The sequence below is a fragment of the Bufo gargarizans genome, chromosome 5, assembly GCF_014858855.1.
Source record: "Bufo gargarizans isolate SCDJY-AF-19 chromosome 5, ASM1485885v1, whole genome shotgun sequence".
In the NCBI taxonomy this organism is placed as follows: domain Eukaryota; kingdom Metazoa; phylum Chordata; class Amphibia; order Anura; family Bufonidae; genus Bufo; species Bufo gargarizans.
In genome coordinates, this window is record NC_058084.1 from 309627195 (window position 1) to 309651958 (window position 24764).

The 24764-nt window shown below is 40.3% G+C and overlaps 1 protein-coding gene and 1 long non-coding RNA gene across 2 annotated transcripts in view; both read left to right on the forward strand.

Annotated features, from left to right (window-relative positions):
* LOC122939576 (serpin B6-like) overlaps positions 1 to 24764 on the forward strand; it is a 92158-nt gene that overhangs the window by 43484 nt on the left and 23910 nt on the right. Inside the window, exons 6-7 of the mRNA XM_044295667.1 lie at positions 9406 to 9548; positions 11267 to 11434. Coding sequence (XP_044151602.1) covers positions 9406 to 9548; positions 11267 to 11434 — 311 coding nt within the window. The remainder of the gene's footprint in view (positions 1 to 9405; positions 9549 to 11266; positions 11435 to 24764) is intronic.
* LOC122939577 lies at positions 6002 to 7396 on the forward strand. Its single transcript, XR_006390116.1, has 2 exons — positions 6002 to 6887; positions 7270 to 7396. It is a non-coding gene; the product is annotated as an uncharacterized LOC122939577 (long non-coding RNA).

Sequence of the window (24764 nt, forward strand, 5' to 3'; positions counted from 1 at the left end):
GAAGTAGAGATTTGAAACTTGGAAATTTGCAAATTTTTCAAAAAAAATTGTAAATTTGGCATTTTTTTTATGAATAATTTTTTTTACTCCATTTTATCAGTGTCATGAAGTACAATATGTGATGAAAAAACAATCTCAAAATGGCCTGGATAAGTAAAAGCGTTTTAAAGTTATTCACACATAAAGTGACACTGGTCAGATTTGCTAAAAATGGCCTGGTCCTTAAGGTGAAATATGGCAGGGTCCTTAAGGGGTTAAGCACTTTATGATCTCTCTGAGAGGTATATCTGAGGTTAACCAATAGTTCACTTTCTCTACTTGGTTTGCCGTTTGCTCTATACAATTGCTTATGATCTGGTATGAGCAGTTCGCATTTGTATGCAAACATACATATAACCAGTTCAGTATACAGTTCTAATCACTATATTAACAATAGGAACTTATATAACTGTTTGAAATACTTTTTTGCTTCCATAAAACACAGCTCTTAGTTGAGTGTGTGTCTGTTCAGCTCCTCTCTCTGGTAAATAATGATTCCAGCAGCACCTGCTAGGGGGATTTCCCACACAAGCTGTGTGTGAGGCTGGCTGTACTTGGTCAAAACTCCTGCTGTGTGAGGCTGGCTGTGATTGGTCAAGACTCCTGCCCAGTAACAACAGTTTAACTCTATGCTTTCTGTTGTGTCTGCTGTGTCGTTGAGCTTAACTTACATTATATAATGAATCTTAAAGGCATATTATCTTTTCTGCTTCTGTGAACACAAGATATATATAACGGTTTTCTGACATCCAAACATGAAGTCACTGTAAATAACTCTGCTTTTGTCTTTAACACACAAACATAGGAACTGTATTAAGGTTATTGGCAGGTTTAGCTGTATAAACATATAAACTATATTACCAACCCAGTATAGGTCTTAGCTGGCCAGCTACAGGGCGTGTCTAATCTTGTTGCCTGCCCTCCCTATATACCCCCTCTAATGGGGGACACCTGCTACTAAAAGAGAAGAGAATCTAAGAGCATTCACTTGTAATGATAAGTGTATGTGTTCATCACGTGTGTTACCAAGATGGCACATAGTCTCGCAATATCATGCAAGATTTCCAACCAACAGGGTGCCATGAGCGCATGCGCCAGGGAGCCTGGGTGTCATCCCTCCCAGAGCATAAATGGGAGGGAACGGCCACTACACTGCATATGCGGAAGTCTGTGAAATACATAGCTCTGTCTGCCAATGTGTCAGAAATTCCGGCGCGCGATCCGGACCCCATCTTGAAAGAGGGCATCCGCCCTCACCCATATTTGATCCGATAATAATAACACCTTAAATGTATAAGGTCCTATAACTATAATGGTTGTGGGACATATAACTGTTGGATGAAAAACAAATCCTACCTCACAAGCACTAAAAAGAAAAAGAAAAATAATCAATACAGTACGCCATAAAAGGTGCATTAGGGCAACCTAGTTTAAGGCCGCATGCACAAGACCGTTGTGCGCAATTGCGGTCCCCAATGCACGGGTAACATCCGGCAGCAGGCCGGACCCATTCAACTTGAATGGGTCCGTGGTCTGTCCACACCGCAAAACAAATATAACAGAAAGAAACACAACGGAAGCACTCCATAGTGCTTCCGATGTTCCGTTCCGCATCTCCGGAATTGCGGACCCATTCAAGTGAATGGGTCCGCACCTGTGATGCGGGGTGCATGCGGCCCATGAGGCCTAAAGTGACAGTGCAGCAAAAAGTGCATTGTTCACAATTAAGTGGTCATCAGTGTGGGATGTGGCCAAAGGACATACACTTCTATGCCTTTCTGTGACTCTTCCAGTCTTTCTGTATCATTCTTGCAACCTGCTAATTACACTCTGTGACATTCTAAGCTTAGTGGCCACTTCTGTCTGAGAACATCCTGCTTGAAGCCTTGCAATGGCGAGGTACTGTTGATAAATTGTTAGGTGTCGTCTTGGTCTCATGATGTCAAAATGTAAACAGCATGATGAGAAGTACTGTTTAAATACCAATTCTAATTGAACCAGGAAATTTATTGGGCGATTCTTTAAGCTCCTTGTTAGAGAACAGCAAGTTGTGCAAAAAGTACTGAAACATTGAACAGTTGGAGAAGCAGTGACGTGATAAGCGCGTTGAGGGGAAGTCGCCATTTTATATTCAGCTTAAAGTATTATACAGATAGTAAGGTTCATTTCTAGTCTGTCAATATCATATTACATTATAATCTGTTATTTGTTGGTTATAGGAAGGGAAACAATTATTTATAGGCTAGTCTTGAAGGTTATATTCAACAGCGTCTCATGCCAACCTATGAGCCACTGGTATTAAACGTTTAATGAAGAAGTATTTGCACAGTTAGGTACACCAACTCCAACTAGAAAGACTGAGCACTGAAATTACTGAGCCTTTATATTGCATTTGATTCTTGTTGGTGTAATGAATATGTACAGTGGCGCTATATATTTGAATCCCTACCAAAATCATGAAAAGACAATTATTTTAAATCATGTTTAATAAACGTGAACATTTTAAAAGGAACATAGTACTACTCAGATTTGTTGGTTTATTAACTTGGGGTACTTTCACACTAGCGTTTTTGTTTTCCGGTATTGAGTTCCGTCACAGGAGCTCAATACCGGAAGTAAACTGATCAGTTTTATCCTAATGCATTCTGAATGGAGAGCCAGAGTTTTCTCTCTGGCCAAAAATACTGATCACTTGCTGGAATGCCGGATACAGCATTAATTTACATTAAAGTGTTATAGTGCCGGATCCGGCATTAAGTGTTTCGGCAAAACGCAACTGGCTTTCCGGTCTGTGCATGCGCAGTCCTTTGAAAATACAAAAAAAAATTATACCGGATCGGTTTTTCCAGATGACATCGGAGAGACGGATCACAAATGCACCCGTTTGCGTCCGGATTGCTGGATCTGGCAGGAAGTTCCAGCGATGGAATCCTCTGCCACAAGTGTGAAAGTACCCTATATAGTGATAATTATAATTCTTCATTCAATCAATTTATTTACTACTTCCTGGTTTTCATATTCCCATTGGACTTTTGTCTCGACTTGAGTGTGTAGGATAAGGCTTCTTTCACACAGGCGTCATGTTTTTGGGCCAGATAAGATGCAGGTGAGTCGTGGAAAAATGAGTGATTTTTCTGCGCGAGTGCAAAATATTTTAATGGGTTTTGCACGCGCATGAGAAAAATCGTGATGTTTGGTACCCAAACCCGAACTTCTCCACAGAAGTTTGGGTTTGGGTTAGGTGTTGTATAGATTTTAATATTTTCCCTTAAAACATGGTTATAAGGGAAAATAATAGCATTCTTAATACAGAATGCATAGTACAATAGGATTGGAGGGGTTAAAAAAAAATTAAAAAATATGTAAGTCACCTTGATCCACTTCGTGCAGCTGGGCGTCTCTTCTGTCTTCATCTTTGCTGTGCAGTAGGAATAGGACCTTTGATGACATCACTGCGCTCATCACATAGTCCATCACATGATCCATCACCATAGTGATGGATCATGTGACGGACCATGTGATGAGCGCAGTGACGTCACCACAGGTCCTTTTCCTACTGCACAGCAAATATGAAGACAAAGGAGAAGCTTAGCTGCGCGAACAAGTGGATTAAGGTGAGTTAAATTATTTGTATTTATTTTTTTAACCCCTTCAGCCCTATTGTACTATGTATAGTAGATATAGTGGGCACTCAATATCCGGTGCTAAATATCAGGTAAACTATATAGCAGGTACAACACATTTATTCAAACTCAATCAATATAGAAAATGCAATATGACAAATACTATACACATTCAGATTCTTACTTAATTCTATTGTGGTGCTTAAATTCATGGAATTATTACATGCATTGTTCAAAAGGAGATATTATTCCTAGATTGAAACAGTTTAAAATTCGTAGACCTAAGGATTTCATATATATTTGATATAGTACATTCAAATAATGTCCCGTTATTGCACTTCTGTTTCAAAAGTCTCAATATTATAGCTCACTGATAGATAGTTAAATCCACAATCACTGTCTTATGGCGCTTTAGTGGGTTTTCGTGCGTTATAATGTACTCACTGCTTGTCGTCCAGTTTTCTATTTCTGACTGTGGCAGCGTCCCACCACAAGTCTGTGCACTCACCCAACTTCTTTTAGTCCATGCCGTGTAGCTGCCAATAGTGTATCTCCAAGATGCCGTTACGGTGATCTAGAGACTTCTTCAGACTTTCCGCTTGGCGTCCCACGTGTTGCTGGCGTATCACGTATCACCAGCGTGTCCCGTACTTAGGACGTCAGAGGAATCACGTGATCTATTGCTTTTTTGGTTGACTTGGTTACAGTTCTTATGTTTTATCGGGAGCGGTACCAACCTCCGTATGCGCAATTTTTTACTTGTTCGTAACAATCAGCTGATAGCTCCAAAGCAATTGGGTGTCTTTATGATATAAGGATCTCTTCCACTCGCTATACGTGTTTCGAGGTCTCAGACCTTCCTCAGTAGCTGGTTATGAGATCCGCTAATCCTCTCTTTTATACCCTCATGGGTTACACCCTTTAGTTTAATTAGAGATGTTCACAAAATCTGGTTTGGATTATAAGTAGGTCATGGTATACTAAATATCTGCGATACTCGCAATACTCCTTCTTTATGTTAATGTCATAGCATATTCTCATATAATAAAAAAATATATATATATATATATATATATATATATACATTTTTATGTCAGGTAAATGCCTAAATTTTGGGGACCATACTCCCGTGGCCTAACATAAATCTCTCCTAGGCTCCAGCAGGGCTCATTTTTGAGAGTTTCCCTTTAAGACGCATAAAAATGGCCCCTGATTAAAATACATGTATTTTGTGGGAATTTTTGCCAATGATTCCTCTCTGGTATATCACTGTCCATGTTGTGGGACTATTTGTGTACTTCTAGTAAGTTTGCTGGCGTTTACGTTCACAAATTGGCCCGGCGGATGTTCGTCCATCACTAATGATTAGGACTGGTTTTGTCCGAAGTAATAGGATGGCATCCAAATTATTTCCCCTGATGATTGCTCCGTAGACAAAACTAATGAAAGGTATTTGGGAATATATTTATAATAAAGTCATATTTAAGTATTTTTGTTTTCTTAATTCACGGAGAACCCATTTAGTAATCTTAGACTGTTCCACAAAGTATCTCATCTGTGCAATTACGCTTGATGAATTTGCCCCTTGGAATATTGTTAGATGGGCTATCCCAGGGGTGTTGCTAGGTTAAAACATTTGGGGTCTGGCCTCCCCATGTATTTTCCCAAGCCCCCAATGTACTGCCTGCCAGCTAGATACAACTGTATTATCGTCCTCAGGATGGCAATACAATTGAATCTAATGCACTGGAAGAGCTGAAGGACCTGTGATGACATCACAGGTCATGTGACCAGTAAAATAGGCAGTGATTGCGGATCTGCGATGATGTTACCATCATGTGACCAGTGCAGGAGAGGACGACAATGAAGAGGAGAAGTCGTGGGGAAGAAGCTGTGGTGAGGTCTGCTGCATGAGGAGAGGTAAGTGAAGTTGTAGACTACTCAGTGTGAGAGGCAGAGCAATGCTGGGAGTTGTGGTTATTTAACTGGGACTGTATGTTAGGGCTGAAGAGAGGGATGTTATTTACATGGAACTGTATATTGGAGGGGGATGGGGGAGGGAGTGATGTTATTTACATGGAACTGTATATTGGAGGGGGATGGTGAGGGAGTGATGTTATTTACATGGGACTGTATGTTGATGGCTGCTGTTGGAGGGAGTGATGTTATTTACATGGGCCTTTATGTTGATGGCGGCTGTGGAAGGGAGTGATGTTATTTACATGGGAATGTATATTGGAGGGGAATGGGGGGGATGTTACTTACATTGGACTGTGTGTTGGAGGTGGCTGGGAAGGGGGTGATGTTATTAACATGGTACTGTATGTTGATGGCGGCTGTGGGAGAGAGTAATATTATTTACATGGGACTGTATGTTGATGGCGGCTGTGGCAGGAAGTGATGTTATTTACAAAGGACTGTATGTTGATGGCTGCTGTGGGAGGGAGTATAGTGGAGACAAAATAGTGTTTTTTACATCGGACTGTATATTGGCGGGGCTGAAGGGAGGGGAGTGATGTTATTTACATGGGACTGTATTTTGGAGGGGGCAGAAGAGATGGTGTGATGTTATTTACATGGGACTGTATAGTGGAGGTAGGAATATAACTACAAATTATAAATACTGGGAACAATTTAGGGCGAGCATTATAACAGTAAAGGCAGTATAAATGCTGTGGGTACTGTAGGAGCATTTTAAATCCAGGGGACATTAGGTGTTCTTATTACTACTAAGAGCACTATTGGGGCCTTATTACTACTGAGATGTCTGTAAAGAGCGTTATTACTACTGGGGGAACAATAGGGAGGCCTTATTTCTACTGGGGGCTCTGTGCGGACATTAATAATTACTGAAGGGCTCTTCTACTAATGGAGGCACTGTAGGGGGCAGTATTACTAATGAGGGCATTCTAGAAGGGAATTACTATTGGAGGGACTTGGATGGGCACCATTACTATGGGGGGGAGACTATCTGTATGGCACTAATATTTATTTCAGGATAGTATTTTGAGGTATTGGGGAGCACAGCAAGCAGCAGGATAACACTGTGGAAACTCCAGGTTGGGGGATGATGATAGAAATGTGAGGACGCTAATATGTCTGTGTGTCACACTCTGCAGAGACGAGAAATGGCTGAAGAAGTTGTCAGGATCGAATGGACGAAGATGATGACAGAGAAGATCTACATCAGAGGAGACATCACCTGGGAGGCCCTGGATGTGAGAGGTATGTTTTCCTGTATCGCAAATACAGAAAATGCGGTGTGTGGGGGGAATGTCGACTTAGAGAACTGGGCCATATTCATTGGGGCTTGAGCCCCAGCTCTTTTGAGACCTTAGGCTATTCCTTAACTTTTTTTTTCCTCTGAAGAGTACTTGTGGGGACAAAGGAAGGACTGCAGCAGCTGGAGGAGGGTTGGTTAGTGCTGCTGCAGCTTTGGAGTAAGGGGAGAGGGGTGGGTGGGGGGAAGGGGACAAAGCCACTGAGGTAGTGGGTAAGGTGAATTGGATAACCTCAGTAGGGATGGTGGAACAGGTTGGGGTGGGAATCTGGGCAGGGGCTGTCATCCTCTTACACTTTTTTTTCCTCTTTGATGACTTGTCCTTAGTGTTAGACCACTGATTGGCTAAAGGGGTGACATGACACGAATCTGCATGTCCCTGATGCAGTTTTTAAACAAGCAGCAACAGGAGGACCAGACTGGCTATGCAGAGAATGGTGCTGCAGAAAGGGGTTAGTATACATATTTTTATTTTTTTCGGCTATTGCAGGACTTGATTCTTAATTTAATCTCAGACAATCCCTTTAATGTAGTTTTCTTAAAATCCCTCTTACAACTCCCTGAAAAGTCTGTCAAAATTAATTATTGCTCCCCCAATTTTTTTTTATCAAAATCAAGCGCTATGATAACCATTAGTGTTGAGCGGCATGTCCCATATTCGAATCCGCGAAATTTCGCGAATATTCGAAAGAATATTCGTAAAATATTTGCGAATATTCGAATTTGTTATTATTTCGCATATGCGATAATTCGAATTTTCGCATCGCATAATACATATTATGAGATGCAAAATTCGCATGTGCGCTAATGAAATCGCCTTACGAAGATTCGCAACTCAATTCAATCACTAATGTAAGAATGCAAAGCCCTTTGCCTCTGTTCTGGGACAAGTGCTGATATTCGCCTGTGCGCTAATAAAATCGCCTTACAAAGATTCGCGCCTCAATCACTTTCTAGGCAATGTGAGTAAGATCTGAGCTTTTGGACTTTTGTGAATCAATCGAGATACAGTGGGGGGTGATGACTGTAGTTGACAGAGTACAGATCAATGTAATCTGTAAGGTGGAAACTAAAATAAAAAATACGAATATTCGTAAATCGAATTTTACGAAGTTCGAAGTATTCGCGAATATGGTGCTATACTATATACATGCACAGGCCTTTGCCTCTCTGTTCTGGGGACAAGTGTAGATATTCGCATGTGCGCTAATAAAATCGCCTTACGAAGATTCGCAACTCAATTCAATCACTAATGTATGAATCATACATTAGTGATTGAATTGAGTTGCGAATCTTCGTAAGGCGATTTTATTAGCGCACATGCGAATATCTACACTTGTCCCCAGAACAGAGAGGCAAAGGCCTGTGCATGTGCATTCATATAGTATAGCACCATATTCGCGAATACTTCGAACTTCGTAAAATTCGATTTACGAATATTCGTATTTTTTATTTTAGTTTCCACCTTACAGATTACATTGATTTGTACTCTGTCAACTACTGTCATCACCCCCCACTGTATCTCGATTGATTCACAAAAGTCCAAAAGCTCAGATCTTACTCACATTGCCTAGAAAGTGATTGAGGCGCGAATCTTTGTAAGGCGATTTTATTAGCGCACAGGCGAATATCGGCACTTGTCTCAGAACAGAGGCAAAGGGCTTTGCATTCATACATTAGTGAATTGAGTTGCGAATCTTCGTAAGGCGATTTTATTAGCGCACATGCGAATATCTACACTTGTCCCCAGAACAGAGAGGCAAAGGCCTGTGCATGTGCATTCATATAGTATAGCACCATATTCGCGAATACTTCGAACTTCGTAAAATTTGATTTTCGAATATTCGTATTTTTTATTTTAGTTTCCACCTTACAGATTACATTGATCTGTACTCTGTCTACTGTCATCACCCCCCACTGTTTCTCGATTGATTCCCAAAAGTCCAAAAGCTCAGATCTTACTCACATTGCCTAGAAAGTGATTGAGGCGCGAATCTTTGTAAGGCGATTTTATTAGCGCACAGGCGAATATCGGCACTTGTCCCAGAACAGAGGCAAAGGGCTTTGCATTCATACAGTATGAATGCAAAGCCCTTTGCCTCTGTTCTGGGACAAGTGCCGATATTCGCCTGTGCGCTAATAAAATCGCCTTACAAAGATTTGCGCCTCAATCACTTTCTAGGCAATGTGAGTAAGATCTGAGCTTTTGGACTTTTGGGAAACAATCAATTATATGTGTACTGTAATTTTGTGGAAAAAAACAAAAAAAAAAAACGAATATTCGTTTTTACGAATATATAGCACTATATTCGAAATATTCGCGAAATCGCGAAGTTGCGATATTCGCAAAAAAAATTCGCTTTTCGAATATTCGCGCTCAACACTAATAACCATCTGACAACATGAAATAATTTGCATATAGGTCAATGCAAAAAACTTTTTTCATGCCGTTTCCTCTTCCAGGTAAAATAAAAGACATCTTGGCGCCAGGCTCTATTGACTCGCTCACGAAGATGGTCTTAGTAAATGCTATTTACTTTAAAGGAAACTGGAATACCAAATTTCCAGAAGAAAACACAGAACAAAAACCATTCAAAATGAGCAAGGTAATTCTGATCATGTCCCATTTGGAGTAATGCGTGACCCCTACCCTGGGGGACAGATGGTGTTTGTGTTTTAATTATGTACCTTAAATGTTTTACTTTCTCTGAGGTATTAAGGCCCTTTATACTGCCCAATTGTTTGGCAGATTATAAAGGAAGAGTGATAATCTGCCTGTATAAAAGTGCAGCACATCACCCGATGAACGAGCAAACACTTGTTGATCAGGTGAAATAATTGTTCATGCGGACACCTAAGGCCCCTTTTACACAAGCGAGTTCCACGCATTGGACTAGGCATCTCACGTCCTGACCTCCCAGCACTGACGGGGTCGCATAGCATTATATTGATTTATGATGCTATGTAACCCTTACAGTTCTGGAATGTTTTGGATAAAACTGACATAATGCTGTCAGTGTTATTCAATACATTCCAGAACGCTAAGGGTTACATAGCATCATAAATCAATATAATGCTATGTGACCAATCAGTGCTGGGAGGTCAGAATGGGAGCTGCCGCATACTCATGCTGAGAGTTCGATACGTGGAACCCACTTGTCTGAAAGAGGCCCAAATCACTGTTTGTGGGCATCAGATCGTGCTGTCTAAACAGCGATCTCCTACCCAGAAACAATGAATCTGTATAGGGATGAGCAATGGCGCTAGCAGTTGCTCGCCCCCATACAGTGGTGGGGATCCCTGAAGGAAAATGCAGTTTTCACCTCCACTGACGAACAAGCAGCTGTCAGAAAGGAACATTTCCTTCCTTCCATCGCGCATTGTAAACGGACCTTAAAAGGGTTTTAATATTAGGATAGGTCATCAGAATCTGATCTGTGGGGGTCCGACACTTGGCACCCCCACCAATCAGCTGTATGAAGGAAAGGCACATGCAGTGCCATCCATAGACATAGCAACGAGCAGGAAGAGAGAAGGGAGACGGCAAGTGCACACTGCACGTGTCTTCCCTTCATATAGATGATCGGCGGTGGTGCCGGGTGTCAGACCCTTGCTGATCTGATATTGATGACTCATCCTGAGGATCACAGGCACCCCTGAGGAACCCAGCAGGGCCTGGCGATACGCGTTGGGCTTGTTTCCTGACCACCACGCATACCCCCACTACGTCATCTTTAATGATAAGTATTACAGCTCTCCAATAATTTTATTGTTGATGGATTACATGCATTTCACTTTTCTGTCTATTTGTATGTGTGGGGGAATGTTTATGGTGTTGTGGTGAGTCACATGGCCCAGATTCATTGTATACAATGTTTTTAATTCATTCTTTGTCATGTCTGTTGTCCTTAATAAATTTGATACTTTTTTAGATGTGCGGCTATTATCTCGGTATTCTTTTCTCTTTTGAATTATATAGTGTGTTTTATACCGTGTGCCGGCAATCTCATACTAATTTTGATGTGCCCCCGTTTTTTGAATTACATCATCCTGAAGATAGGTCATCAATATTATAGACCGGAGAACGAACACCTTTAAGTACAGGAATTTTAATCAGTCCACTAGTGACTCCCATACGATAACAACTGATTTGGGACCTCCAAGGAATGGGAACCCCATAGTTAACTAGTAGCTGATAGAATTGTTTAACTACAAGGAGGAAGACAATCATATAATATGCATGCACAGTCTAAGAACCAAAACAAAAATATGAAATATTATGTAAAATTGTTATAATAGTAATAAAATGTGCATTTTTGAACAGACAAAAAGTAAACTGGTTCCAATGATGTTCCAAAGGAATAAGTTTAACATATCATACATTGAAGAGCTTGAGACAAAGGTGTTGGAACTCCCTTATGTTGATGAGAAATTAAGCATGATATTATTACTGCCAGATGAAATTAAGGACAACTCTACTGGACTAGAAAAGGTGAGTCACTGATATCTGATGCTTTCTTGATGATATGTACTACACAGATTAGAAACTACGGGTACCTTATAAATAATACATAACTTTTAATAATTTATTGCTAAAATATGCCCTAAAAATCAATGTCAATGTTACACTTGTGCAAAACCACATTAAATGCAGCACCGCTTAGTACTTATTACTGGGGATCACAGGGTCTCTAATAATGAGTCTCTGAAATCTCTCTTGAGGACCGATGTACTCACTAACTGTTCGTTCTAGTCCCTGCGCCGCAAAGGTGACTGCCCAGCTTCGTCAAATGATAAGATAGAGGACCCTAGTGCCAATACATGATAATTGTTTGCAATTTGTCCCACCTAAATCAACAAGTGAGGGACCCTAATGCCAATACACAATAATTGTCCACAAATTGTTCCAATGCGTTTCGTTGGTTCCAAGCCAACTCATCAACTCATCAGGGGACTTGTCAACTAATACGTGCCTATGTTGTAAAGACACTAACTCAGGTTTATACTTCGGAGAACAATGTAAGATGCCCCACCAGATTGGACTTTTTAACCCTTGCCAGCGTAAGCCCTAATGCTCCATGGACTGCCATCATACAGACATGAACATTTCCCCTCATCTGTTTGTCTATTGATGATGGGCGTGGAGACTGAGGAGAATGTATGCCCTAATCATCTTCCTCTACCCGCCCTCCTCCTGTCCCATTGCACTGTGACCGCTGGAGATGCACATAGAGATCACCAATCTATCTCATAGCGGTCTTGAGATATATGCGTCATCATCTGGCCATAGCACATGACCGGTCACATGGAGATTCACTTGGTTCAGTGGGGGCAGGATCGGCTTCCTGGGTCGCTTCTAAAAAGCGCCAATGTGGACGACGACTCTGCCGCTGCCACACGCAGGACGCCAGCCTCACTCCATGTCTACCGATACATGAGGAGGAGAGCTAAGTATTTCTAGGCTATTGGTGTTTGACTATCGCTGTGCTAATGCTAATTTATCATAGTCCTACTTGACTGCATATAACTGTGTGTTGAATATAATATATATCCAGGACTGTGGCGACTGACCATCGCTATCCTGGTTGTAAGCAATTAAATGTCATACCTGAGTTGGTGTCTTTACAACATAGGCACGTATTGATTGACGAGTCTACTGATGAGTTGGCTTGGAACCAATGAAACGCGTTGGAACAATTTGTGGACAATTATTGTGTATTGGCATTAGGGTCCCTCACTTGTTGATGTAGGTGGGACAAAGTGCGAACAATTATCATGTATTGGCACTAGGGTCCTCCACCTTAGCATTTGACTGGGCAGTCACCTTTGTGGAGCAGGGACTAGGATAAACAGTTAGTGAGTACATCGGTCCTGTGGGGTCGCCCTTTATAGGGTGAGTTACAATATTCCCCGGAGACTAGAGTTGGCAGGGTCAAGTACATTTCAGAGACCCAGTATTAGAGACCCTGTGATCCCCCGGCGCTGCATTTTATGTGGTTTTGCACAAGTGTAACATTGACAGTATTTTGCTGAAAGCATATAAAATATGCTATGTTAGGAGTGGAGTTCAAATTCAGTCAAATCTTGAAATTGTAGCGTGACTGCAGTTTAAATGGGTTTTCCGGCAGATAAAAATTCTGGTGTTCCCTAAAGGGGTTCTTCAGGCCAATCCTATTAAATGGCCCTTTAACCCCTTCAAGACCAAGCCAGTTTTCACCATAAGGACCAGGCCACATTTTACAAATCTGACTTTACTTTATAGTTATATTGTAAATTGGCAGGGGTGTTGCCACGGGAGAGTGCACCTAATTCTCTGAATTCATGTTGGTTGATGGCAACATAGAGGAGATATATGAGGAATGCAATATAATAACTATTTTATGAGGTATCACTATCCATCATAAAAGCAAAGAAATTCAAATTTAGAAAATAGTGAATTTTTTGAAATTTTGGGTAAATTTGGTATTTTTTTTCAATAGAGGAAACATATTGATTAAAATTTACCACTAAGGGCTCATGCACATGACCGTATGGCTTTTTCAGTGTTTTGCGGTCCGTTTTTTATGGATACGTTGTTCCTTTTTTAGTTTCCTTTCCCTTTTTCCGTTCTGTTTTTCCGTATGCCATATACAGTATACAGTAATTACTGCGCTGGGCATAACATTTTCAATAGATGGTTCCGCAAAAACGGAACGGATACGGAAGACATACAGATGCTTTTCCATATGTGTTCCTTTATTTTTGGATGGAGCCAAGGACCGTGATTTGCGGACAAGAATAGGACATGTTCTATCTTTTCACGATATGGAAATACTGAAACCGAATGCACACAGAGACACTTCAGTTTTTTTTGCTGAACCATTGAAATGAATGGTTCAGTATATGTACCGCATACTGAACTAAAAAAACGGGCAGTATGGTGAACGCAAAATACTGTCGTGTGCATGAGCCCTAAGGGTACTTTCACACTAGTGTTTTTCTTTTCCAGCACTGAGTTCCGTCAAAAGGGCTTAATGCCGGAAAAGAACTGATCAGGTATATACCCATGCATTCTGAATAGAGAGTAATGGCTGCATCAGGATGTCTTCAGTTCAGTCATTTTGACTGATCAGGCAAAAGATAAAACCGTAGCATGCCACGGTTTTATCTCCGGCAAAAAAAACTGAAGACTTGCCTGAATGCCGGATCTGGCATTTTTTTCCATAGGAATGTATTAGTGACAGATCTGGCATTCAAAATACCGGAAGGCCGGATTAGTCCTTCCGGTTTGCGCATTCCGAAAAAAAAAAGGTGAAAAAATAAATGCTGGATCCTGATAAATGCAGGATCCTGATCAGTCTTACTAATTCCATCAGTTGGCATATGTTTTGCCGGATCCGGCAGGCAGTTCCGGCGACGGAACTGCTTTCCGGATCACTCTGCCGCAAGTGTGAAGGTAGCCTTACATGAATTACAATATGTCATGAGAAAACAATCTCAGAATCATTTGGATAAGTAAAAATGTTCCAAAGTTATTACTACATAAAGTGTGGTATTCGTTATGAATGAATATAGTTGCATTAAGTCCGACTATCATTCATTCATAACGAATAGGAGCGCTCCACACCTCTTACTGACCGGTAATTGGAAGCTGAGAACACCGGCATCCCCAGAACACGTGGGACGCCTAGCATAGCGCAGCAACTAAAGACACTACAGTTGCAGTGATACATTCACGCTCTGCGCACAGAGCTCCCCCAGTCACATACAGGAACTGGTAATGTACCCATTTACTTTATTACAATACTTACCAAAGTGACGATAACAATTAACAAGATTGCAAAAGAACAGTGGAGCTCTCATTGAATATATTTACAAGGAAGCATTTATGTATCTAAAATGGACTCCAAAATGATCCACTGAGATAAATGTAACCAGTGCAATCGAAGTTGGAACTCCATGGCCACATGGAAAAATTAACTCATTGTATTGGGTTGTGATTAGTGTTGGGTGCGAATATTCAAAGCACAAATTTTAATCACGAATCTCGGCACTTCGAGAATTTGCGAATATTTAGAATATAGTGCTATATTTTCGTATTCACGAATAATAATAAAAAAAAAAATTCATCTAAACTCATGATCCCTCCCTGCTTCTTACTTGTGGGCCCATGAGAAGGCTGCAATGTCTTTGTCTGAGCTTAAAGGGAACCTGTCACCAGGATTTTGTGTATAGAGCTGAGGACATGGGTTGCTAGATGGCGGCTAGCACTTCCGCAATACCCAGTCCCCATAGCTCTCTGTGCTTTTATTGTGTAAAAAAAAAAAAGATTTGATACATATGCAAATTAACCTGAGACGAGTCCTGTCCATATAATGAGCCAGGGACAGGACTCATCTCAGGTTAATGTAGTTTTATGGAGTTCTGAGAGAGACAGCGGTGTCATTGCTGTGCTCTGTGCTTTCCTGTGTCATTACATTATATAGTTAGTTAGTTAGTTAGCTCATATATAATACAGATAGTTAGTGGGAGATAGTCAGTGTAGGTTATATCCTGAAATAGTGTAGCTGATAGGTTCTGCTGTCCATACATATATGCTACAGACATAGTGCTGTGATGTCACAAGTTCACAACATACTTAGTGCACCAGTCAGTAATATATAGGCAGACCTGCTAAAATGTGAAGTTGCCCGTATTGTGCCAAAATATGCGCATCATTAATTGCCGATTGGAGCACTTTATCTGCATATAAAGCTATTGTAATGTTCTGCCGTGCTAACCGTTTTCTCCAGTCTCAGGGAACTTCTAGCAGCTTAAAAAATTTAGTAAAAGTGACCCACTCCTGTATTTCGCACGCAATATGCAAATATTACACTGCCGATTTTCGCAATCAAGAAAATATTCGCAAATTCTCGAATTCGCAAAAATATGATGAATATTTGCCCAAATATTTGTGAAATATCGCAAAATCGAATATTGCCCCTGCCGCTCATCACTAGTTGTGATATGAAACGGACATCGCCGGTCCCACAGAGAGAATATTAATAACAACAGGAGTTGTCTATATGGAATATTAAAACGACACTCATCTTCTAAGTGACATTGATAAATAATAAGTGGGTTAACTGAGCGGGACATTAGATCTGATACATACGGTATATGTTTGTGGAATATCCAGATAATTTAATCTTATCTATAAAGAGATTACTGCCACACCTCATTCTATATTTTTATAATTATCTACATATTTCTTACATATTTTATTTGGTTTTTATTAGTTTTTTTTTTTTTTTTTTCATACTATTGATTTATTCCAAATATGATTAATTGTATACAGCTGTAAACTAAATAATTTGGCCGCATTATGCCAATCATATTGAAAAGTGTGTGTCTAACATGTATCCTAAAAATAAGAATATGGTGTGATGTGGAGCATATAGATATAATTGACGTAGTTGTTTTTAATCTATTTTATTTCTATTTTTGGTTGTGTATATGTGGTCTATTTTGAATAAACTATCTTTAAGCCAGGGCTACACGACGACATGTGTCGCGTCACACATAGGGCACAACTACACTGCAACATGTGTCGCGTGACATTTTGTTGCACGAATGTCGTGCGACAATTTTTATAATGATAGTCGGCGACATTTTGAATGGATTTTTTGCGACTTTCGTGTCGCAGTTGCAGCAAGTCGTATGTCGCAATGCAACACCATAGACTACCATTATAAAATTTGTCGCGCAACATTAATGTCGCATGACACATGTTGTAGTGTAGTTGTGCCCTATGTGTCGCGCGACACATAGGGCACAACTACACTGCAACATGTGTCAAGTGACATTAATGTCTCATGACAATTTTTGTAATGTAGTCACACTGCGACATGCGACATGCTGCGACTGTGACTGCGAAGCGACAGTCACATAAAAATCCACCTTGAATGGGTTTTTTGCGACTGTCATGTCGCAGTATGTCGTGGTGCGACACCATAGACTACCATTATAAATATTGTTGTGCGACAAATGTCGTCGTGTAGACCTAGCCTTAATCCCATATATGTGAAACGATTCCATGCAAAAACCTGACAATTGAGTGCCCTCCATAATCTTTACTTTATCATTTTGTAACTGTCATTTAATTTTTTAGGACGTTAGAAGGCTTTAAAATTTTAGAAGAAATTTTTAGATATTTAAAGAAAATCTCCAAACCCACTTTTTAAAGTACTAATTCAGTTATAAAGTCACTTTGTGGGGCTTACATAATAGAAACCACTTATAAATTACTCGATTTTAGAACCTACTCCCCTCAAATTATTCAAAACAGATTTTACTAACTTTGTTAACCCTTTAGGTGTTCCATAAGAAAATGGAGGTGAAATTTCAAATTATCACTCTTTTTTGCAGATTTTTCATTTTTATCCATTTTTTACTGTAACACGTCAAGGGTTAACAACTAAACAAAACTCAATATCTATTACCGTGATTTTGCAGTTTACAGAAACACACAATATGTGGTCGTAAACTGCTGTATGGGTACGTGGAAGGGCTCCAAAGGAAAGGAGCACCATATGCTTTTTGGAAGGCAGATTTTGCTGGACTGTTTTTAGGCACCATGTCACATTTGAAGACCCCCTGACAGGGGAGCACCCAGGAATTTTGTCTAGAGAAGGGCCGAAAGGCAAAAAAATGTGGCACCCAGACACGAATAGTAAAAATATAATGTCCCCCAAAAATAATTGTGCTAAGCTGATACTATGCCAGGGTGCCCCCCAAAGTAACAGTGCTCCCCAATCCCACAAATAGAAATAATTCTCTGCCAGAGCACACTTAGTAGTAATAATGCCCCTATAGTGCCCATACTAGTAATCATGTAATATATGACTATATAATATGACAGTACATGAAATACCCCCGCTTACTGCCTGCAGTTGAGCTAATGTCCCCATATGCCAGTATAAAATACCCCTATATCGTGCCCCATTAAATGCCCTCATAGTGCTCCTCTCCCCCTTCCCCATAGTGTCCCCCATAATATGCCAGTAAAAAAAAATGGCCCTTCTTAGTGCCCCCAGCAGATGTCCCTAGAGTGCTCCTCTCCCCCATAATGTGCCAGTAAAAAAATGCCCCTTCTTAGTGCCACCATATGCCCCAATAGTGCTCCACTCCCCCATAGTGCCGCTCTCTCCTATAGTGCCAGTAAAATATGCCCCCTTAGTGCCGCCAGATGCCATAATGGCCCCCATAATGTTCCAATAAGAAAAAAAGCCCCTTTAGAGCCCCCACTTCCCCATAGTGCCCCCAAGTGATGTCCCTATAGTGCCACCAGATGCCCCATAGTGCCGTTCTCCCCTATAGTGCCCCCCATAATGTGTCAATAAAAAAAAGCCTCTTTAGAGCCCCCAGAAGACCCCATAGTGCTCCTCTCCCCCATGGTGCCCCCCCATAATGTGCCAGTACGAAATGCCCCCAGAGTGCCACCTCCAAAAAGGGCTGTAAGAATTGTCAGATGCCCCCATAGTGCCAGCCCCCCCCCCCAAAAAAAATAAAAAAAAATAAAAGAAAACACAAACTGTACTTACCTCCATCAGCAGCGATGTGATGCAGTGCCTGCTGACTATCAGAAGAACAGGAAAGGAAGACTCCTCTCCCTCTCCTATTCTGCCGCAGCAAAGGCATTTGTATCGCTGTCATGAGGACGGTGATATAGATGAATATGGAGATGAGCGCTTCCACAATGGAAGCACTCATCTCCTACAGCCCCCCCCCCCACCGCCGCGGCAATTACATCCAGGGCCGCGCCGCCTGTGGTGATCGGCGGTGCGGCCCTGAGAAATAAAAAATATATATATATTGGCTGCTTGTTCTAGGGGGGTCCAGACCCGCTGGACCCCCCCTGTAGGTGCACCACTGCCCCCTGATGTACCCCTACAGTAGAAACTCCTAAAAAGTGATTTTGGAAATTACGGGATGAGGTGACAGTTTTATTGGTGCCATTTTGGGGTACATATGATTATTGATTGCTCCATATTATGTTTTTTGTGAGGCAAGGTAGCCACAAAATGAATGTTGTGACACCGTTTTTTTTTTTGTTTGTTTTTTTACGGAGTTCTCCTGACAGGATAGATTGTGTGTTTTTTTTTTTTTTTTTATAGAGCAGGTTGGTACGGACGTGACAATACCAAATATGTATATTTTCATTTTTGGTTTTTAGTTTTCATTTACTTTTTTAACAACGTTACCTGAGGGGTAGATAATGTGATATTTTTATAGAGCAGGTCATTATGGATGCGGTGATGCCTAATATGTCTATTTTTTTTTTTTCAGTTTTATACAATTAAAGTATTTTTGAAACAAAAATCATGTTTTTTTGTCACCGTTTTCTGAAAGCTATATTTTTTTATTTTTCTGCCGATTGTTTTGTGTAGGAGCTAATTTTTTTAGGGAAAAGTTGACGTTTTAATACGTACCATTTTTGGGCACATGTCATTTTTTGATCACTCAATATTACAATTAACCCTTTCAGGACCCTGGGATTTTCCTTATTTGCGTTTTCGTTTTTCACTCCCCGCCTTCCCATAGTACTAACTTTTAAATGTTTCTATTCACATAGCCTTATGAGGGCTTATTTTTTGCGGGACAAGTTGTACTTTAAAATGGCACCATTTATGGTTGCATACCATGTAGTAGGAAGCGGAAAAAAGTACCAAATGGTCTAGAATTGGGAAAAAATGCAATTCTGAAAAAGATTTTTTTACACTGTACACTATGCGGTAAAATTAACCTGTTATCTTTATTCTCCAGGTCAATATGGTTATGATACCACACTTATCTAATTTTTCTTGCGTTTTAATACTGACTTTTTTTTTAAACCTTTGAGGAAAACTTTTTTTTTTTGTATAACCATATTCTGACCCCTATAAATTTTTTGTAGTTATGTGTACGGGGCTGTGTGAGGGCTAATTTGTTGCGGGACGGTCTGTTCTTTTCAGTGATACCAATTTGAAGTGTGTGCCACTCTTTCATCACTTTTTATAAAAAAAATATTGGGTAGTTGAAGTGACAAAAAATTGCAAATTGGCAATTTATTTTCTACCCGTTACGCCATTTGCCGTATTCTATTAATATTTTATTTTAATAGTATTATATTTTAATAGTATGAGCATTTTTGCATGCGGCGATGCCCATGATGTTTATTTTTTTATTGGTTAAGTTTGTTGTTTTTTTAAGGAATGGGGGGGTGATTTGAACTTTTAGTTTTTTTTTGTTTTTTTTATATTTGTAAAACCTTTTTCTTTACTTTTTTTAAGTCACCTTGGGTGACAATAACTGGCAATCGATTGCCCATAGTGTTCATTGATGGCTAAATAGTCATGATTAAAGACTTCATTTGCACTATACCAATACAAGACTGCCACTAAGTGGCCTGTATGGGTATATTCATCTAATTGACTCTGAAGCCTGCTTGAGGCTTTGGTCAATTAGCGCAATGTAACAGGTTCCTCAATCTCAGCCGGGGAACGCTGTTACCGGGCCGGAAGCGCGCGACTTTCGGTTTCGGGCTGACCACGGCATCTGAAGGGTAAGATGTATGCGATCAGCCTTATGGCTGATTGCATACATGTGCCACGGGTCTCTGCTATTTAAAATAGCAGAAACCCCGCGGCTAAGGTGGAGGTCCTTAAGGTGTTAATAGGGCAAAGTGACCAAAAATGTGTTATTTTGCAAAGTTTTTATTTCAATTTTTTCTACAGAATTGACCTGAGGGGGTAGGTCATGTGATATTTTTATAGAGAAGGTTGTTATGGATGCAGCAATAACTAATATGTCTACTTTTTTTTATAGATACTATTATACTATAAAAGCATTAAAAGAAAAATCATGTTTTAGTGCCTCCATTATGTGAAAGCCATATTTTTTTGGGGGGGCGATTGTCTCATGTAAGAGCTTTTTTTTTTGCATGAAGAGATGACGGTTTAATTGGTACTGTTTTGGGGTACATATTTCTTTTTGATTGTTTGGAATTACATTTTCTGATGTAAGGAGACAAAAAAATTGCATTTTTGGCACAGTTTTTTATTTTTTTACAGCGTAGGTAGTTACAGACATAACAATACCTAAGGTCTACTTTTTAGAATTTATTTCAGTTTCACACTATAAAAGCCTTTGTGAAGAAAAAAATCATGTTTTAGTGTCTCTATTTTCTTTTCTTTTGAGCGATTGTCTTATGTATGGGATAATGTTTTATGGGAAGAGATGACCGTTTGATTGGTACTATTTTGGAGTACATATGACTTTGATTGATTGGAATTATACTTTTTGTGATGAAAGGTGACAAAAAAATGGCTTGTTTGGCAGTTTTTCTTTTTCTTTTTTTTATGATGTTCACCTGAGGGGGTAGATCATGTGATATTTTTATAGAGCAGGTCGTTACGGATGCAGAAATATCTAACATGTTTACTTTTTTTTAAATGTATTTCAGTTTTACACTATAAAAACATTTTTGAAGGAAAATAATCATATTTTAGTGTCCATTTTCTGAAAGCCATTTTTTTTTTATCTTTTGGGAGATTGTTTTACGGTATGTAGAGGCTTATTTTTTGTGGGAAGAGATGACGGTTTGATTGGTACTATTTTGGGGTACATATGTCTTTTTGATCGCTTGGAATCACTCTTTTTGTAATGCAAGGTGACAAAAAACTGGATTACACTTACCAGTAATTTCCTTTTCATGAATCTTCCACAATTGCATATCATGAGAGATGACCCTCTTCTAACCAGGTAGGGAAAGGAAGAATAAAAATAGCTCCTCCTTCAGGTCACCTCAGTGTCTTTCTGGACCGAAGCCTAGACAGCCTTATCACCATCCATTCCAAAAATAAACTTATTTATATATATTGTAAGGGATCGCTCTGTCTTGGAGGTCTCAATCACAGACAACTGGATTTAATGTCCAAATTGGTGCTTTATTGTGGCACTTCAGCACCCACACAAACATAAAGCTTTAAAAAAACACCTGCCCGTCTGGGCTCTAACTAATACATAGTAGTTTTCCCTGACTCACCTCTAAGCACAGGGTCTAAGGTTCCAAGCCTTAGCAGGTCTGCTCATCAGACACAAGTCCATACAGGAAGAGATCAGGCTTCACATAGCCTTGTAAACCCTTTAAATAGCAATATAAAGAAATCCGCAGCACTCGTCAGATAATCGTGAATAAAATTGATTTATTCCATAAAGCAGCAAGGAAATGCGACGTTTCGACCGTTCCCGGTCTTTTTCAAGCAATAAAGTGATTACAATAACATGTGTCTTATATAGTGCCTAATCAATTACCTGAGCCCTCCCCCAGGTACAGCCTTTAGTTACATTGGTGCATATACAGAGTCATTAGCCAGTGACATCTTTGTGCAATTAAACTTAGGATCTATTACCTTTCTCACAGGGGATGTCCTTGGGGTCCACTTCTGTTCCGGATCGTCTTTAAGACGAATTTACTTCGGCGTCCCGGAATCTCCAATGCGCATGCGTCCCCTTCGATCAAGCAGCCAATAGAGAAAATATCTTTAACTGACGTCATTAGTTGTCAATGGTGCGGAGGCAGACTTTGCTCCACGTCATTGTAAAGCGTCCTTTCTGTCCCTTGTTAGTGACATAGGTGTCGTCATAGAGACGCGATCAGTTTACCTGAAACCCGCGTCACTCGACTCCTCCCCCTGTCACTATTCCATTGGTCTCCGGACATATCCCCATAGGTGCGAGTTCATCTCTCCCCGCTCCAAAATACCTCCAACATTCAATCCATGGTGTTTTCTCCACCCTACACAGTTCAAAAACTCTCTGCAGTCACATTTTACTTGATATGGTTCCTCCAGAGTAATTGCCGTGTCTCCTCAGCAATACACCCTTCTGAGGTCATCACATCCCAAACGATCATTCCTTTATGAAGGCAATCTTGTCCCATCAGCGTCACTTGATGGGGCAGATGCCCTCCACTAGGAATTTTTTAGAATCTCGTAGGTACTCCGGGTGTCAGTCAAATTCAATGACGATGACTCCCGTGGCACCACGAATACATACATTTGTCAGCCATATTTTTCAGTTTACAGGTAACAGAGCATGGGTAGGACTCACCCCCCACACCGGACATGTCCGTTGGCCATATATCTGGACAATCTGCTAAATGATCTTGGGGACATCAGCATTAGAGAGTACGAGACGGAAGAGGACCCCAATATCAGACATCCCTGTGGAGAAAAATAAAGGAAAAATATAAAGTGTTCGTGTTAGTGAACATTAAAAAATTATCACAACAAAGTTGGGCACAATCTTAGGTTACACAAAATAATAAATATAAGTCCAGTCTATATTCAGAGGTGATGCACATAAATCCCTAAAGGAAGACTCCCAAATTGAAATCCCTATTGAGTCCCCTTGGTTCATGTGTGTCTAATTTGTAAATCCATTTCAACTCCAATTGTTTAAGGAGGGTCTCCCGATCTCCCCCTCTCCGTAATGGTGAAATTCCATCTATGACCTGAAATCAGAGTTGTGACAAATTATGTCCCATTTTTTCAAAATGGTCTGGAACTGGAAGATCTAGTACTTTTTTTCGGATCTTGGATTTGTGCTGTGTGATCCTCTTTTTTATTTCCTGTGTGGTCTCTCCTACATATAGGAGCCCACACGGGCATTGGAGAGTATATATAACAAAAGTGGAGTTACAAGTATAAAACTGTTTGATTTTATATTTCTTACCAGTATGTGGGTGTACAAATGTCTTCCCTTTCGTCATGCTATTACAATGACAACACCCCAGACAGGGGTAGCATCCTGTTTGTTTATGTACTGGTTTTTTAGAAGGTTTATCTGCATGCACTAACCTGTCCCTCACATTGGGTCCTCTCCTATATGAGAACAAAGGTGGATTTCTAAATTCTGGGGTATCTGGAAACGCTTGTGTAAGTAGCGTCCAGTTCTTTCTAATTACACCCGCCACCTGTCTGCTAACCATCGTGTACCTGGAAACAAAGGGGATCCTACTCTGAGTGTTTAACCTGTCCACATTTTTTTCAAGTAATTTCTCCCTTTTTATTTTTAATGCCCTGTTTTGATGTTTATCCGTCAGCTGTTTAGGGTATCCTCTGTTCGCAAATTTTTTATTCATCTCTTCTAACCTTTTTCCCACTATTTCCTCATCACTGACTATCCTACGGACCCGTAGAAATTGACTGTATGGCAATGATTTTACCATATCTCGGGGATGCGAACTGTCATATTGCAGGATATTGTTTTTGTCAGTGTTTTTTATATATATGTCCGTGCCCAGTTTTCCATCCTGGACACACACCAGTGTGTCCAGGAATTGTAGCTCGGTCATGGAGCTGACTTTCGTAAATTTTAAAGCAGGATGAATGTTATTGAGATGTTCATTAAATGCGTCCAGTTCCAGTTCGGTGCCTGTCCATATGCAGAAGATATCGTCGATGTATCTCATCCAGCCCCTCACATACTTGAAGGAGCTGGATGGATACACAAACATCTCCTCTACATATGACATATAGATATTAGCATAAACAGGTGCGGCGTTGGACCCCATCGCCGTCCCTCTAGTTTGTACAAAAAATTGATCTTTAAACCTAAAGTAGTTACAGGTTAGTATAATTTCTAGCAGTGCCAGTATAAAGTTCGTCATCTCCAGTGTATACTCCGAATCACCTAGAGCATATCTGACTGCCTCCAAACCTTTATTATGTTCGATACTAGTATATAGACTGACTACATCAAATGAGACCAGTTTATCTCCAGGTTTTATCTCCAATTCCTTCAGCCTACATAGAAAGTGG